The sequence below is a fragment of the Triticum urartu genome, chromosome 3A (assembly GCF_056163025.1).
Source record: "Triticum urartu cultivar PI428250 chromosome 3A, HENAU_Tu73, whole genome shotgun sequence".
NCBI classification, from domain to species: domain Eukaryota; kingdom Viridiplantae; phylum Streptophyta; class Magnoliopsida; order Poales; family Poaceae; genus Triticum; species Triticum urartu.
In genome coordinates this window covers 15,051,101-15,069,422 of record NC_141875.1, presented here as the reverse complement: position 1 = coordinate 15,069,422, position 18,322 = coordinate 15,051,101, and the positions used below count along the sequence as shown (strand labels likewise).

The 18,322-nt window shown below is 46.0% G+C and overlaps 2 protein-coding genes and 1 pseudogene across 2 annotated transcripts; 2 read left to right on the top strand and 1 right to left on the bottom strand.

Moving 5' to 3' along the window:
* The window catches only part of LOC125546493 (E3 ubiquitin-protein ligase SINA-like 7), a 40,454-nt pseudogene extending 28,700 nt beyond the window's left edge, over window positions 1-11,754 (top strand).
* A 1,276-nt stretch (window positions 11,755-13,030) lies between these two features.
* On the bottom strand, window positions 13,031-13,868 carry LOC147977834 (F-box/kelch-repeat protein At2g43270-like). The gene is made up of 2 exons (XM_087514556.1): window positions 13,438-13,868; window positions 13,031-13,361 (listed from the first exon to the last, which is right to left on the bottom strand). Exons 1-2 carry the CDS (start codon window positions 13,866-13,868, stop codon window positions 13,031-13,033), a joined length of 762 nt encoding a protein of 253 aa, XP_087370682.1.
* A 59-nt stretch (window positions 13,869-13,927) lies between these two features.
* Window positions 13,928-14,794, top strand: LOC147977833 (uncharacterized). Its single transcript, XM_087514555.1, has 2 exons — window positions 13,928-13,971; window positions 14,191-14,794. The coding sequence occupies exons 1-2, from the start codon at window positions 13,928-13,930 to the stop codon at window positions 14,792-14,794; spliced, it is 648 nt and encodes a 215-aa protein (XP_087370681.1).
* Window positions 14,795-18,322: the final 3,528 nt, after the last annotated feature.

Below are 18,322 nucleotides of genomic sequence, written 5' to 3'. Positions count from 1 at the left end.
ATGTGGGCCTTAATGGGCTTTAGTGGAAAGGAGAAAGGGGCAGCCCAAGGTGGCTGCGCACCTCCCCCCTCCGCTAGTCCTATTAGGACAAGGAGAAGGTGGCCGGCCCCCCTCTCTCTCTTTCCCCCTCGGGGAATCCTAGTTGGAATAGGATTGGGGGGGGGAATCCTACTCCCAGAGGGAGTAGGACTCTCCTGCGCCCTCCTCCTTGGCCGGCCAGCCCTCCCCCTTGGATCCTTTATATACGGGGGCAGGGGGCACCTCTAGACACACAAGTTGATCCACGTGATCTATTCCTTAGCCGTGTGCGGTGCCCCCTGCCACCATATTCCTCGATAATACTGTAGCGGAGTTTAGGCGAAGCCCTGCTGCTGTAGTACATCAAGATCGTCACCACGCCGTCGTGCTGACGGAACTCTTCCCCGACACTTTGCTGGATCGGAGTCCGGGGATCGTCATCGAGATGAACGTGTGCTCGAACTCGGAGGTGCCGTAGTTTCGGTGCTTGATCGGTTGGATCGTGAAGACGTACGACTACTTCCTCTACGTCGGTTTAGCGCTTCCGCAGTCGGTCTGCGTTGGGTACGTAGACAACACTCTCCCCTCTCGTTGCTATGCATCACCATGATCTTGCGTGTGCATAGGAAATTTTTTGAAATTACTACATTCCCCAACAGTGGCATCCGAGCCTAGGTTATTTATGTTGATGTTATATGCACGAGTAGAACACAAGTGAGTTGTGGGCGATATAAGTCATACTGCCTACCAGCATGTCATACTTTGGTTCGGCGGTATTGTTGGATGAAGCGGCCCGGACCGACATTACGCGTACGCTTACGCGAGACCAGTTCTCCCGACGTGCTTTGCACAAAGGTGGCTAGCGGGTGACAGTTTCTCCAACTTTAGTTGAACCAAGTATGGCTACGCCCGGTCCTTGCGAAGGTTAAAACGGAGTCTATTTGACAAACTATCGTTGTGGTTTTGATGCGTAGGTGAGATTGGTTCTTGCTTAAGCCCGTAGCAGCCACGTAAAACATGCAACAACAAAGTAGAGGACGTCTAACTTGTTTTTGCAGGGCATGTTGTGATGTGATATGGTCAAAACGTGATGAGATATAAGTTGTTGTATGAGATGATCATGTTTTGTTATCAGCAACTGGCAAAAGCCTTATGGTTGTCTCTATATTGCATAAGATGCAAGCGCCAAATAATTGCTTTACTTTATCGCTATGCGATAGCAATAGTTGCAAGAGAAATAGTTGGCGAGACGACCATGTGACGACACATTGATATAGATCAAGATGATGGAGATCATGGTGTCATGCCGGTGACGATAGAGATCATGACAGTACTTTGGAGATGGAGATCAAAGGCGCAAGATGATGATGGCCATATCATGTCACATATTTTGATTGCATATGATGTTTATCTTTTATACATCTTATTTTGCTTAGTTTGACGGTAGAATTTTAAGATGATCTCTCACTAATTATCAAGAAGTGTTCTCCCTGAGTATGCACCGTTGCCAAAGTTCGTCGTGCCCAGACACCACGTGATGATCGGGTATGATAAGCTCTACGTCCATCTACAACGGGTGCAAGCCAGTTTTGCACACGCAGAATACTCAGGTTAAACTTGACGAGCCTAGCATATGCAGATATGGCCTCGGAACACGGAGACCGAAAGGTCGAGCGTGAATCATATAGTAGATATGATCAACATAACGATGTTCACCATTGAAAACTACTCCATCTCACGTGATGATCGGTTATGGTTTAGTTGATTTGGATCACGTGATCACTTAGAGGATTAGAGGGATGTCCATCTAAGTGGGAGTTCTTAAGTAATATGATTAAATTGAACTTAAATTTATCATGAACTTAGTCCTGGTAGTATTTTGCAAATCATGTTGTAGATCAATAGCTCGCGTTGTTGCTTCCCTGTGTTTATTTTAATATGTTCCTAGAGAAAATTGTGTTGAAAGATGTTAGTAGCAAAGATGCGGATTGGATCCGTGGTCTGAGGTTTATCCTCATTGCTGCATAGAAGAATTATGTCCTTGATGCACCGCTAGGTGACGGACCTATTGCAGGAGCAGATGCAGACGTTATGAACGTTTGGCTAGCTCAATATGATGACTACTTGATAGTTTAGTGCACCATGCTTAATGGCTTAGAATCAGGACTTCAAAGACGTTTTGAACGTCATGGAGCATATGAGATGTTCCAGGAGTTCAAGTTAATATTTCAAGCAAATACCCGAGTTGAGAGATATGAAGTCTCCAACAAGTTCTATAGCTAAAAGATGGAGGAGAATCGCTCAACTAGTGAGCATGTGCTCAGATTGTCTGAGTACTACAATCGCTTGAATCAAGTGGGAGTTAATCTTCCAGATAAGATAGTGATTGACAGAATTCTCTAGTCACCATCACCAAGTTACTAGAACTTTGTGATAAACTATGATATGCAAGGGATAACAGAAATGATTCCCAAGCTCTTCGTAATGCGGAAATTGACGAAGGTAGAAATCGAAAAAAACATCAAGTGTTGATGGTAGACAAGACCACTAGTTTCAAGAAAAGGGCAGAGGGAAGAAGGGGAACTTCAAGAAGAACAGCAAGCAAGTTGCTGCTCAAGTGAAGAAGCCCAAGTCTGATCCTAAGCCTGAGACTAAGTGTTTCTACTGCAAAGGGACTGGTCACTGGAAGCGGAACTACCCCAAGTGATTGGCAGATAAGAAGGATGGCAAAGTGAACATAAGTATATTTGATATACATGTTATTGATGTGTACTTTACTAGTGTTTATAGCAACCCCTCAGTATTTGATACTAGTTTAGTTGCTAAGATTAGTAACTCGAAACGGGAGTTGCAGAATAAACAGAGACTAGTTAAGGGTGAAGTGACGATATGTGTTGGAAGTGGTTCCAAGATTGATATGATCATCATCGCACACTCCCTATACTTTCGGGATTAGTGTTGAACCTGAATAAGTGTTATTTGGTGTTTGCGTTGAGCATGAATATGATTTGATCATGTTTATTGTAATACGGTTATTCATTTAAGTAAGAGAATAAATTGTTGTTCTGTTTACATGAATAAAACCTTATATGGTTACACACCCAATGAAAATAGTTCGTTGGATCTCGATCGTAGTGATACACATAATCATAATATTGAAACCAAAAGATGCAAAGTTAATAATGATAGTGCAACTTATTTGTAGCACTTCCGTTTAGGTCATATTGGTGTAAAGCGCATGAAGAAACTCCATGCTGATGGGATTTTGGAATCACTTGATTATGAATCACTTGATGCTTGTGAACCATGCCTTTTGGGCAAGATGACTAAAACGCCGTTCTCCGGAACAATGAAGCAAGCAACAGATTTGTTGGAGATCATACATACTGATGTATGTGGTCCGATGAATATTAAGGCTTGCAGCAGGTATCATTATTTTCTGACCTTCACAGATGATTTGAGCAGATATGGGGATATCTACTTGATGAAACATAAGTCTGAAACATTTGAACAGTTCAAAGAATTTCAGAGTGAAGTGGAAAATCATCGTGACAAGAAAATAAAAGTTTCTACGATATGATCGCAGAGGTAAAATATTTGAGTTACGAGTTTGGTCTTCAATTAAAATAATGTGGAATAGTTTCACAAACTCATGCCACATGGAACACCACAGCATAATGGTGTGTCCAAACGTCATAATCGTGCTTTATTGGATATAGTGCAATCTATGATGTCTCTTACCGATCTACCACTATCGTTTTGGGGTTATGCTTTAGAGACAGCTGCATTCACGTTAAATAGGGCACCATCTAAATCCGTTGAGACGACACCGTGTGAACTATGGTTTGGCAAGAAACCTAAGCTGTCGTTTCTTAAAGTTTGGGGTTGCGATGCTTATATGAAAAAGTTTCATCCTGATAAGCTCAAACTCAAATCGGAGAAGTGCATCTTCATAGGATATCCAAAGGAAACTATTGGATACACCTTCTATCACAGATCCGAAGGCAAGACTTTTGTTGCTAAATTCTGAAACTTTCTGGAGAAGGAGTTTCTCTCGAAAGAAGTGAGTGGGAGAAAAGTAGAACTTGACGAGGTAACTGTACCTGCTCCCTTATTGGAAAGTAGTACATCACAGAAAACTGTTTCTGTGACACCTACACCAGTTAGTGAGGAAGCTAATGATGATGATCATGAAACTTCAGAACAAGATACTACTGAACCTCGTAGATCAACCAGAGTAAGATCCATGCCAGAGTGGTACGCTAATCTTTTTCTGGAAGTCATGCTACTAGATCATGATGAACCTACGAACTATGAGGAAGCGATGATGAGCCCAGATTCCGCAAAATGGTTTGAGGCCATGAAATCTGAGATATGATCCATGTATGAGAACAAAGTATGGACTTTGATGGATTTGCCCGATGATCGGCAAGCCATAGAAAATAAATGGATCTTCAAGGGGAAGACGGACGCTGATAGTAGTGTTACTATCTACAAAGCTAGAATTGTCGCAAAAGGTTTTCGACAAGTTCAAGGTGTTGACTACGATGAGAGTATCTCACTCGTATCTATGCTTAAGTCTGTCCGAATCATGTTAGCAATTGCCGCGTTTTATGAAATCTGGCAAATGGATAAACAAAACTGCATTCCTTAATGGATTTACTAAAGAAGAGTTGTATATGATGCAACTAGAAGGTTTTGTCGATCCTAAAGGTGTTAACTAAATATGCAAGCTCCAGCGATCCATCTATGGACTGGTGCAAGAGTCTCGGAGTTGGAATATACGCTTTGATAAGTTGATCAAAGCATATAGTTTTATACAGACTTGCGGTGAAGCCTGTATTTACAAGAAAGTGAGTGGGAGCACTACAGCATTTCTGATAAGTATATGTGAATGACATATTGTTGATCGGAAATAATGTAGAATTATTCTGCAAAGCATAAAGGAGTGTTTTGAAAGGAGTTTTTCAAAGAAAGACTCTGGTGAAGCTGCTTACATATTGAGTATCAATATCTATAGAGATAGATCAAGACGCTTGATAAGTTTTTTCAATGAGTACATACCTTGACAAGATTTTGAAGTAGTTCAAAATGGAGCAGTCAAAGAAAGAGTTCTTGCCTGTATTACAAGGTGTGAAGTTGAGTAAGACTCAAAGCCCGACCACGGCAGAAGATAGAAAGAGAATGAAAGTCATTCCCTATGCCTCAGTCATAGGTTCTATAAAGTATGCCATGCTGTATACCAGATCTATTGTATGCCCTACCACTGAGTTTGGCAAGGGAGTACGATAGTGATCTAGGAGTAGATCACTGGACAGCGGTCAAAATTATCCTTAGTGGAATAAGGATATGTTTCTCGATTATGGAAATGAAAAAAAAGGTTCGTCGTAAAGGGTTACGCCGATGCAAGTTTTGACACTAATCTAGATGACTCTAAGTCTCGGTCTAGATGCATATTGAAAGTGGGAACAATTAGTTAGAGTAGCTCCATGCAGAGCATTGTTGACATAGAAATTTGCAAAAATACATGCGGATCAGAATGTGGCAGACCCGTTGACTAAGATTCTCTCACAAGCAAAACATGATCACACCTTAGTACTCCTTGGGTGTTAATCACATAGCGATGTGAACTAGATTACTGAATCTAGTAAACCCTTTGGGTGTTGGTCACATGGCGATGTGAACTATGGGTGTTAATCACATGATGATGTGAACTATCGATGTTAATCACATGGTGATGTGATCTAGATTATTGACTCTAGTGCAAGTGGGAGACTGAAGGAAATATGCCCTAGTGGCAATAATAAAGTTATTATTTATTTCCTTATGTCATGATAAATGTTTATTATTCATGCTAGAATTGTATTAACCGGAAACATTATACATGTGTGAATACATAGACAAACAGAGTGTCACTAGTATGCCTCTACTTGACTAGCTCGTTAATCAAAGAGGGTTATGTTTCGTAACCATAGACAAAGAGTTGTTATTTGATTAAAAAGGTCACATCATTAGTTGAATGATCTGATTGACATGACCCATTCCATTAGCTTAGCACCCGATCGTTTAGTATGTTGCTATTGCTTTCTTCATGACTTATACATGTTCCTATGACTATGAGATTATGCAACTCCCGTTTGCCGGAGGAACACTTTGGGTGCTACCAAACGTCACAACGAAACTGGGTGATTATAAAGGAGCATTACAGGTGTCTCCAAAGGTAGATGTTGGGTTGGCGTATTTCGAGATTAGGTTTTGTCACTCCGATTGTCGGAGAGGTATCTCTGGGGCCCTCTCGGTAATGCACATCACATAAGCCTTGCAAGCATTATAACTAAGATGTTAGTTGTGAGATGATGAATTACGGAACGAGTAAAGAAGACTTGCCGGTAACGAGATTGAACTAGGTATTGGATACCGACGATCGAATCTCGGGCAAGTAACATACTGATGACAAAGGGAACAACGTATGTTGTTATGCGCTCTGACCGATAAAGATCTTCGTAGAATATGTAGGAGCTAATATGGGCATCCAGGTCCCGCTATTGGTTATTGACCGGAGACGTGTCTCGGTCATGTCTACATTGTTCTCGAACCCGTAGGGTCCGCACGCTTAACGTTACGATGACAGTTATAATGAGTTTATGCATTTTGATGTACCGAAGGTTGTTCAGAGTACCGGATGTGATCACGGACATGACGAGGAGTCTCGAAATGGTCGAGACGTAAAGATTGATATATTGGAAGCCTATGTTTGGACATCGAAAGTGTTCCGGGTGAAATCAGGATTTTACCGGAGTACCGGGAGGTTACCGGAACCCCCCGGGAGCCATGTGGGCCTTAATGGGCTTTAGTGGAAAGGAGAAAGGGGCAGCCCAAGGTGGCTGCGCACCTCCCCCCTCCCCTAGTCCTATTAGGACTAGGAGAAGGTGGCCGGCCCCCCTCTCTCTCTTTCCCCCTCGGGGAATCCTAGTTGGAATAGGATTGGGGGGGAATCCTACTCCGAGAGGGAGTAGGACTCTCCTGCGCCCTCCTCCTTGGCCGGCCAGCCCTCCCCCTTGGATCCTTTATATACGGGGGCGGGGGGCACCTCTAGACACACAATTTGATCCACGTGATCTATTCCTTAGCCGTGTGCGGTGCCCCCTGCCACCATATTCCTCGATAATACTGTAGCGGAGTTTAGGCGAAGCTCTGCTGCTGTAGTACATCAAGATCATCACCACGCCGTCGTGCTGACGGAACTCTTCCCCGACACTTTGCTGGATCGGAGTCCGGGGATCGTCATTGAGCTGAACGTGTGCTCGAACTCGGAGGTGCCGTAGTTTCGGTGCTTGATCGGTTGGATCGTGAAGACGTACGACTACTTCCTCTACGTCGGTTTAGCGCTTCCGCAGTCGGTCTGCGTTGGGTACGTAGACAACACTCTCCCCTCTCGTTGCTATGCATCACCATGATCTTGCGTGTGCGTAGGAAATTTTTTGAAATTACTACGTTCCCCAACATTTGCTCCTTTATATACGGGGGCAGGGGGGCACCCTAGAGACACAACAATTGATCAATTTGATCTTTTAGCCGTGTGCGGTGCCCCCCTCCACCATAGTCCACCTCGATAATACTGTAGCGGTGCTTAGGCGAAGCCCTGCGTCGGTAGAACATCAACATCGCCACCACGCCGTCGTGCTGACGAAACTCTCCCTCAACACTCGGCTGGATCGGAGTTCGAGGGACGTCATCGGGCTGAACGTGTGCTGAACTCGGAGGTGCCGTACGCTTCCGCTTTCGGTCTACGAGAGTACGTGGACAACACTCTCCCCTCTCGTTGCTATGCATCACCATGATCTTGCGTGTGCGTAGGAATTTTTTTGAAATTACTACGTTCCCCAACAACAACATCGTCAGGGGGGTCTCCCCCCCCCCTTGAATTCGTGTGCCCGCACGTTTGACTTGGAAACCACGGTCATGGGCTCTGAGGTGCCGACACCATCTCACGGCGCCGACCGGGAAGAGCAGGGGGCAAAGGTGACGGATGCCACTGGATGCCCGACCATCTCACAAGGGAGGGCGCTGACCATGACGACCCGATGCAGTCGGACACGGAGCTGGGGCTGCCTTATCCGGACCATCAGTGAGGGCACGGAGCTCGAGCTTCCCCCCTATCCATCCACGACCAGGCAAGGGTGACACAGAGGGTCAGCTCCTCGCTCAAATCCGCCACGAGGGTGTCCTTATCCACGGATCAAGTTTGGACGAGAAGCCGTTGCGGAATCCGTCCATGGTTGCGATGGACAAAGCCAAGGGGAGGGGAGCGTAAGCGGAGCAGATGAGAGAATGAGGAACGAACTGGCTAGGGTTTGGTCTAGGGAGGGGGTTTTGTGGAGTCGGGATAGGCCAACATGGGTTGATCTGATGTTTTGGACCCGTTCATAAAAAAAGCTACTTGCTCCGATCCAAACTAATTAACACTCCTTTAGTACCATTTCAATTTTCCTTTGCATCAATTTAATAATAATCTATCTATTGGGCGTGGATTATAAATTTTGTGCACCTCGAGATACTAGAGTTTATAAGAATATATAAGAATAAAAAAATCCAAAAATATGCAAGGAGATACTAGAGTTAATCATGTACCGAGGCAGAGCTACCACTATGACATTGGGGTCAGCTGACCCCAATGGATTTGTTAAATCGTGTAGTAAATTGATGCTAATCAAAGTGTACTTACAGGTAAACTCTATAATGTATGAAGATGACCCCATTGAGGCGTTGACAAATTTAGCTAGCTTTGCTCCTTACCAACAAGTTTTTTGTGGAAACAACTGTTCATTTGTTCTCTGCATGGAAAACCAAGACTGAGGAGGGGGGGGGGGGGGGGGGGGTATTTTATTTCTAGTTGCGAAAAATAGGTGGATTTGTTTTCTCCAGAAATCACACGAATGTGAATATATGGGGCACAATGCATACCGCCTCTCTCTCTCTCTCTCTCTCTCTCTCTCTCTCTCTCTCTCTCTCTCTCTCTCATACAGCGTATCAGCCTCCACGCCGCTTCTCCCCCGCTGCCATTCCACACCCCCTACTTCTCCCCCGCAGTCGTTCCACACCTCTCCTTCGACCGTCGTGCAGGCCCCGGTTAAAGGCGTCTCTCTCTCTCTCTCTCTCAAACACACAAGCATCTGTATCATATAATACATGAGAACAGGGGTAAGAATCCATCCACCTCAAGGTGTTACATGTAAATTGCACACCTTGTCCACTTCACCTGTATGTAAGGCTAGTCTCTACTGTCCCTCACATTCTTTTTCTATCCACCACAACATCCTAACAAAGAAGTTATCTATAGCTCCCTTCAGTAGCCCTGCTTTGTTTCCAGGCTCGGCCCTCATTCACAATCATTTGCACTACACAGCTCAAGGATGGTTTTTTTTTTTTGACCCAGCAATGGTGTAGCACCCACGAAAATGATAGTCTTCCGGTACATCCACAGCTCCCACATACGTAACATAATGATAGCTTGGTTGTCCTTCCGCATGTCTCCTTCTTCATCCTTCCTTCTCAACCATGGCCCTGACACCAGTGCATACTTTTATATAGCTCATTGCCTATATCTCATACTTTAATCACAAAGAAAAATATATTAGATTAAACTGTAGTGTTCCATAGTTTTCTTCTTTATTTATTTAGGTCATCTCCAAAGCGGACCCTCAAACCGTCCATGACCGTCTGGATGGTGCTGTACGGACATGATTATCCATCCTATGCAGACATGTACCAGTCAGCCGAGCACTGCAAACGTACTTTTCCTGAAAAACCTGTATGAACAGCAGCCATGTAGGACTCTAACTCCCCTGGCCCAGCCAAAACCCCTCCCAGACCCTGCACCTCCACCCTCCCATTTCCTCCCCTTCAGTGTTTCTCCCTTGCCTTCGCCGCCGCTCGACCACCCCGGCCGCCATGCCACACCCCTGCCGGAACTCGACGTGTCCGTCACCTCCAACGGTACAACCAGCCTCCACGCCGCTTCTGCCCCGCTGCCATCCCACACCCCCTCTTCTCCCCCGCAGCCGTTCGACACCTCTCCTTCAACCGTCGCTCAGGTATCATCCGCTCCTACGATGCTCACCATGCCCGGGAACTGTTGGTGAATTGCCCGAGCTAAATTCACCATCGAGCAACTCACAAGCAACTGAAGAAAGATCTGATTGATGAGCATCTGTGGGCGGTTAAGAGGGACAACAATGTTGGAGTGTAATATTTGAACTTTTTTAAATTAGAACCGCTAGTGCATTTGAACATGTGAGCTATATATATATATATATATATATATATATATATATATATATATATATATATATATATATATATATATATATATATATATATATATGCTGCTAATTGAACATGCGGAGTTAAAAAAATGGGATCGAATGTATGCGGGTAGCCTTGGATGACCGGCTTCCGTATCCGTGTCCGCGGATTGGTCCGCGGATGGATGTGGGAGAGAATTTATGAGTCAACGTTGGATATGTCCTTATTAAGAATGTGTGCCGTAGCTTTCGAGTGTGCCCATATGTACGGTCATTTATTAAGGGGCTCAGCCGGGGCGGATGCTTTATCCCTACATAGGGTTTCACATAGGGTTAAGGACTTCCACTGACTAAGTTTCCTTGACTGGTCACACAATATTTTGTAACTAGGGCCTACCCTATTTTTACACTTCATTGTAATTATCTCCACCTTAGAAACAAAAAATATATCGAATCTTCACCACTTTTCTTAGCTTCTTGTCTGCTGGCGAAGAGATCTGACACACTGGGCCTCCCCCACTGTTCCAGGTAAAAAACAAAACAAAATAAGGTATTGAAATGGGAATGATAGCTGAGCTTAATTCCATGCAGGATATATGCTTACTTGCACCCTTTTTACAACTTTATTATTATTTTGTTAACTCAAAACCATATCATGGTTATTCTAGCATGTATTCTGTTAACTCAAAACCATATAATGGCTATTCATCATTATGGTTTTAATTCAGCTAAACTCATTAGCATATATATACTGATTTGTTGTTTCTGTTCCTCAGTGCACTGTGGGGCATACCATATGCTCATCTTGCCATGACAAGCTCCCGAGAAGTGCCACTTCTGCTCCCTTCCCACAGTCTACAACCGCTGCCACATGGTAGAACATCTCATTGAATCCATCAAAGTTGCTTGCTCCAATTGCAATCACGGATGCACTGCAAGGATATCCTACTACCAGATAGAAGACCATGAGAAAGGTTGTCCACATGCACCATGTTTCTGCCCTGAAACCAGCTGCAGCTTCAGCGGACCTACCGTGATTCTCCTGGACCATTTTTCAGGCAAGAACAAGTGGCACTCCCCAAAAGTTACCTACAACAAGGCGTTCCGTATCCGCATCCATGTGGGATCAACCGTTCTGGTGGGCGAGGATGGGAACCTCTTCCTGGTCAACATGACAATGGAGTCCCGCGGTGGTGTCATCTCAGTTTGCTCCGTCCAGCCTCACATTACTGGATCCAGCTTCAGGTGCAAGCTAACATTGTCGTGCGCTGAACCGAGCTTTTCTCAGTCTATGGAGTTCTTAATGAGGAGCACAAATATGTATGATGGGTTTCCCAAAGATTGCTTCCAGTTCATTGTGCCGAAGGTGTTGCTCCGAGGAGCTGGTACAAGCGCCACAACCATGGTGGGTGTGACCGTCACACCACAATAGGCGCAATGAGCAAGTGATGGGTGCCTTTGTATGATTGGGTTTGACAAGCGAGTACTTCCAAGTCTCTAAGTTTCTTTTAAAGGAATGTCTCAGCTTTTGTTGGAGGCACTAGTGTTCATTTGGTCTGGATTAGATATTTCATCCGATTATGGAGCACTGTTTGTAAAGTTTTGCTTCAAATCGGTGACAGAAGCAAAACCTCACTGAAGCAAGCCATGTTTTGCAAGCTTAGTACTTGAACTTGTGTCAAACCATCTTTATGTACTCCCTCCGTTCCTAAATATAAGTCTTTGTAGAGATTTCACTATAAACCACATATGGATATATGTAGATGCATTTTAGAGTGTAGATTCATTCATTTTACTTCGTATGTAGTCCACGGTGGAATCTCTATGAAGACTTATATTTAGGAACGGAGGGAGCATGGTCTATGCATGGATTTGGTAGCAAAAAGCCCGGCTAGGGATTCCTGGGTGCAAACAGGGTGCTCTTGATCCAAAATTGTAAACCTATAAACCATGCAATGCTGTAACTCAGCAGATAAGATGGCCAAATCCACCACCCAGAAGTGAAGCAGAGCATGAGCAGTGCCGAGAGTGACGGCTAAGCCTTGGAAGATGACGCGATCGTCGGCAAAGTTTCTTTTTCGCTAGATTTTAATTTAATGCGTGAGCGGTAGGAGCTTGGTTGCTGGAACTGGTGCGTTTACTAGTACTACGATAGATGTCATATGATTTCTGTATGTAAATGTTGATGATTGACTGAACTTCGTAAGCCAGCCAAATGCCAAAGCCGATAAGCAGATCGAAGGTGGAATGTACTGCTCTGTTGACAGTGCTATAATGCACTTTCAACATCTATGTTGAACACAGAGTTGTATGGCCTTAATGCTCATATGAGGAAAAAAATAGGAATACATTTTTTTTGTACATTACAATCGGGATCTGATTTGGACAGGCATACTGAAGATATGTCCCTGCCAGTACATATTCAGCCAATTGGCTTTTCAACTAGATTGGAACTAGGGATGGAATGTAGGGCATCACCCAGTCATGGGGGTGATATATCAAGCGATCTAGTCCAGTTATATCCTTGAGAACTTGTAGGATAAACATATATTTGCATAGATCGTACATGGCAATTTCGAGCCTTTCAGCCGGCTGGGGACAATAGTTGCTGAAGATGTAACGTGGAGTCCATTGTTGTGGGTTGGTTTCCACGTCGTTGCACGTCCAAATCTCAATCGACTCACAGTTGGGACCGAGATGAGCCACGCTCAGGTCCCCACGCAGCTCAGCCAAGTAGGACATCTCATATATGAGTCCTTGGCAGCAAGGAGGCGGCTGGGTGACAGTAAACTATTCGTCCTCCAGCCTAAAGCGGAGAAACCCACAAGTTCGTCGTGGTCGATGGTCCAAAAAAAGGAGCCCCTGGAGAAGGCCGAGGCTCCTGTAATGTCAACGGGGTAGGGTGGCCGCACCACCGTCTCACGCCAATGCTCGTCCACCCCGATGGTAAAAACCTCCATCCCAAAGTTGCGGTGGTAACCGCCCGTCGGGAGGGGTTCTCTTGGGCGGAAGAAGAAGCGGGCAACCTTGTAGGTATCGCTACGAAGGTCGTATCCAATGCCAAACAATTGGTGGAACACACCGTAGAAGCCCTCGGACCGTGCTAGTGATACACCGTTGGGGCTCCAAGGCAGTGAGGAGGCGCCGTGTGGCAGGGTTGAGCACGCAGACCATGGTCTTCGTCGGCATCAGCACCAGCCCATTGCAGTGCGAGAAGTAATACGTCCTGTCTTCAAGCGGCAACTCTATTGTGTCCGCGAGGGCGGCGCTCTCCTCCGACATGTATAAGCCGATGGTGGTGACCTTGTTCGTGCGGTCCTCTTCCGTACTGGTCGAGATGAGCAAACGTGGCATCTGAACATGGAGGTGGTTGCGGCGGAACGCCGCATCGTGGGAGATGGTGTCGCGCCACGCCTTGCAGACGCACCTAAACCGCAGCAGCGACTTGACGGGCAGCCAGGCCATGATCTCCAGCGCGAGCTCGAAAGGAACGTGTGGCGCTACCTTGCTCCTCTTGGTTGCCGGCGCGGGTGTCTCGCCGTCCATTGCCGACCAGATAGATGGATCTGTCGCAACTTGCCTAGCCAGATCCGTGACTCGATCGTATGAGCAGCTGTTTTGATGATTCTACTAGATGCCAGGCCTTCACGTATTCTCGATGAGATTATATAGAGCAAAAAAAAAAGCCGTCGGAGTCGGATTCGATATCCTTCAATTTAACATAGAACGAGTCGTGGGCGATCGTTGGACGCTGGGTTCTCTTTGAGTCGGAGTCGGACACAGCACAAACCTTGTCGGCCTCCTACACGAGTCAGACTCAAACACTACGATCGACTACACATGCACCAACCTTATCTGACTCCAACAGGGACTCCAACAGGGCGAGGCACGAGAAGTTATGCCAGCACGCGCCGTGCTTCTGCCCGAACAAGTGTTGCGGCTTCACTGGCACAACGGAGGCGCTGCTGGACCACTTCGCCACCGAGCATGAGTGGCCGGTCACCGCCTTCAAATATTTCAAGCCATTCGACTTGCCCGTGAACGCTGGCGTGCAGGTCCTCCATGGCAGCTACGAAAACGAAGAGGACGAGGACAATGACAGAGATCTCTTCCTGCTCCATGTGGGGTCTCTGGACTGCATGCTATACCGGGTCTCATTGGTCCGCGTCCAGGCACATGCGCAGGAGTACGTAATCGGATGCTCCGTGAGCTGCTCCTGGTTTAGGGGCCAGTCCCAGGTCGCGACGCTGGACATTGTCCGACGCTCGACGTTGTTCAGCGGGCTGCCGAAATTTTGTGTTTGTACTGTCCCTCAGGTTTGCCATCAAGTTGGTGAGCGTGTCGTGCTTAGCATCATCATCGGTATCGATGAAGACCCAGGTGATGCCGAATTTGACAGCGAGAAGGACGAGGATGAGGAGGATGAAAGCGAAAGGATGGCCTGGACATGGGATGCACCTGCCTCAAGGTGACAACCAAGTGGACGCGGCCTGTGACAGCAAGGATGATGAGCTCGAATGCTCGATGGTTGCAATGTGTGTTTTTTTGCGGGAAGGTCACAGTGATGATCGGGCAAGGGGTACTTTGGTTGTTTTGGTGCTTGGCGTCAGTTGATTAGTCGAAGGATGTGAGACTTCATACATACCGGAAAGGCAAAAGGTCGACGAGGAAGTGGTGAACCTTCGTCGTTTCCATGTTTAATTTCAAACTTTTAGTAATCTAGTTTAAACTTGTGCGTCATTTATGTGAATTGTTGAACTTTGCCGATCTTTTGGAGATCCTTTGGTGATTTTTGGTGACCGGAATATGCATTTCTATATCCAATTGTAGACCCGTTTGATGATCTATGTACTTTTATTCATAGTGCATGCTTTAGTAAGTATTTAGGGTACTAGATATGAGATACATGGATGTGGACGACGTGATTTGAGGAGTGTCCGATCAGTGCCAGAGGACACGCCCGGGCGTGTTCATGGGCATTTGAGGTGTCCGATTTGGTAACCACGCCTGTAGATGCTCTAAGAGCGTTCACAGCCGAACTCCTAAAATGCCTCCTTTGGGCAGATGGCTCGATAAGTGACCGGTCTAAAATCTTGAGCCAGCCACACCCCTCGTACTGATCCTATGCTAATCGGCACACCTCATATCTAGCTCATATCTAGGTGGATATGCGAGGCCCGGAAACGTCCGATCGCGTCTGTTACGTCAGATCCGGCACACTCTGGTCCATCCTGACCCCATAAATATTCGTCCTCATCGGCATCCCAAACCAAATTCTAGCCACTCAACTGCGCCCCAAAACTCCGTTTCGGCGACCTCTGGCCTTTTTCAGCATGATGGGTAGTGAATCCCACTCCCAGATCTCCCAACCTGTCAACTAGGACATCGTCCCATCGGGGGCGAGGAGAGGATGACCATCCGCATGGCTCTTGACCACCTCCGGTTGCTGTGTGTCTGACCGCGGTCGGGGTCAATCCAGTAGGAATCCATTGCATTGGCGCAAATGGCGCTCGGATCCGTCGGGGCTGGTGGTTCAAGGCGCGTGCCCTCTGCCTCGCCGGAGGCGGTGAGGTCCGTCTGGCGCCTCAACAACGATGTGGAGATGCAACCTCTTCAGCGGTGGCGGGCTCTGGGTCGGAGGTAAATGTCAGCACGCATCACGGGCCGTCCGGTTATATGAAGTGGCGTGTCTATCGTGCGAGGAAGCCGTCCATGCCCGCATCCTCGAGATGCGACCAAGGAGGAGGACGCGTACCCTTGCCCGAAAGCAAAACGGGGTGGTCCATGCAATGGTTGGACTGCTCCTCAAAGAGAGGGTCACATGGTTGCTTTTGTTTAGACATATGTATGTGGTGTGTAGCTGGGAGGAAAGAAGGGGCCACGTGGTTTCATTTAATTGGACATGCAGATGTCCGGACTCCCACAGAGCCCTAGCAAGCGTGCTTCAAATACACTGAAAAATTGCAGTACGGAATAGGCTACAGACATTTAGAACATTTCGTTGGATGACAAAAGCGGTCCGAACACTAACGGGTCCAACATATACGTCCATTTTAAGGGTCCGTTTTAGAGATACCCTAACAAAAGCATATTCATAGCTCGCGTATTATGACCATGTTTTGAGTGGAACTATTTATTTCATCAACCAATATTACATCAAACAACAAATTGAGTAAGAGTGTCACTAAGTTATCCAATGGTATATAAGTGAATCTCTACTCCCTCCGTATCCGAAAGAAATGGCTACAAAAAATATATGAAGTCAAAGGTGCAAAGTTTGACCAAGTTTATAGCAAAAATATCAAGATCTATGATGCCAAATCAACATCTCTTAATATTATATTCTTTTTTTGTGGAAAAACTTTCAATCTATTCATTTTCAATCATGGCACTACAACGAACACCAGAAATCTGTTCTGAAAGTCAGAAAGCTTGAGGAGCTCTGCATTTGACCCTTGCGGCATCGGAACGTAGAGATGTGAGGAAACACTATAGGTGGACAATGCGGCACGAAGGAGGAATGCATTTTTTATTGATGTAATGTCTCCCTCGGGTCTGGTCGAACATACCGACATGCCGCACCATTTTTTTCAAGTTGAGAGATGATGGATAACTAACATTTGTGTTAATATTTTCATTAGTTTGTGCTATTTATTAGGAAAAAAAGTTATCCTTTATTCATTAATTTCCCATAATAATTTTTTCATGAATGACAAGAAATGACCCAGTTCAAAATGCGCTTCTGGTCTGATCCATAATGTGCAAAGGTTTAATGGGTTCATATGGATTTACTTAGAATCAACTCACAATGTGGAAGTTCCATCAATGATTAAAGACGGTTGAACTCACTGACCATATTACATATGCTTATTCTTTTTTCCCGTTGCAACACACGAGCATATTTGCTAGTGCACATAAAAAAACACTACCAATAGGCAAAAAAAAAAACACTACCAATAGGCAAGCAACACACGTGCAACGGAGTATTAGGAAACCTAACTAGCCACGATGTATATTAGGCAACGTACAAACTGAGTTCAACTGCTAGGTCGCGGTCGATGTCCCTCCCCTCTTGCCTGCCCTGCCTCGTCTCGTCTTGTGATGAGGCGAGGCGAGGCGAGGGAGGAGAGGAGGAGAGTGTGGGCCTGGTGCGGCCGCCATGGCCGGACCGGACCGGAGGCGAGGTCTCCCGCCGGAGGGAGAGAGGGTGGGTGGGTTGGGCTGGGCTGGGGGTTCCGTCCGTGAGCGTGGATGTGATGTGGTCAAACTCAAGTCTTTTTGCGTGATCGATGGTGATGGATTTTCCTGTGATTGGTCGCTGGATCGGTGTAATTATTAAGTCGATTAACCCCTTCCCCTTCCAATTCCAATGTGACTCTTCTTTGTGATTGGTTCACGGCTACGTCCACGGATCCATCTAATTAAGTCCATCCACAAATTCAGTGAGTCTAGCGATTGGTTGTTTCACATGTCCCACAGATCGATCCTCCTCTTAAGTCGATCCTAGCCTCCGTCCACATCCGACGGAAGAGGCGCCTCTCTTCTCTTCTCATTTTTTAAAAATTTATTTACAACCGAGACTAACTTAATTGGTCTGAGTTATTTTTTTATGAATACTCTTGGACGCGCCTAGTATCTCATGCCATGTGTTCACCGCCCAATATCTTCGGCCGTGAGATGTGGAGAGGATTCCTCTCTCATTCGGTAGTGGGCTTGCAAGGACTATCTCTCTGAAGAAATAAAGTTTTTTGTTGGGGTTCTTAGTGAGTGGATTCCTGCTCCCTGATTGGTCATGTCAATCGACGCCTCCAAAGGATCAATCCCCATCTCGAGTTGAACCTAACCGTATGCCCCCATCTGACGAAAGAGACAGCGGGCTTGTTCCCTTTGGGCCTTAATTAGCAGGGTCACATATCTTTTCATTTTCGTGGTCAACTGGCCGCGGGGATGGCGTCAACGTCCAAAAAGTACTCGTGGGACTTGATTCATGCCAAAACGAA

Excerpts from the sequence above, each read along its gene's own strand:
- LOC147977834 (XM_087514556.1), bottom strand. The coding sequence starts at position 13,868 with ATGGACGGCGAGACACCCGCGCCGGCAACCAAGAGGAGCAAGGTAGCG. Across the intron at positions 13,362-13,437 it reads ACTGCCTTGGAGCCCCAACG|CGATACCTACAAGGTTGCCC; the intron begins GTGTATCACTAG and ends CGACCTTCGTAG.
- LOC147977833 (XM_087514555.1), top strand. The coding sequence starts at position 13,928 with ATGAGCAGCTGTTTTGATGATTCTACTAGATGCCAGGCCTTCAC. Across the intron at positions 13,972-14,190 it reads ACTAGATGCCAGGCCTTCAC|GGACTCCAACAGGGCGAGGC; the intron begins GTATTCTCGATG and ends TGACTCCAACAG.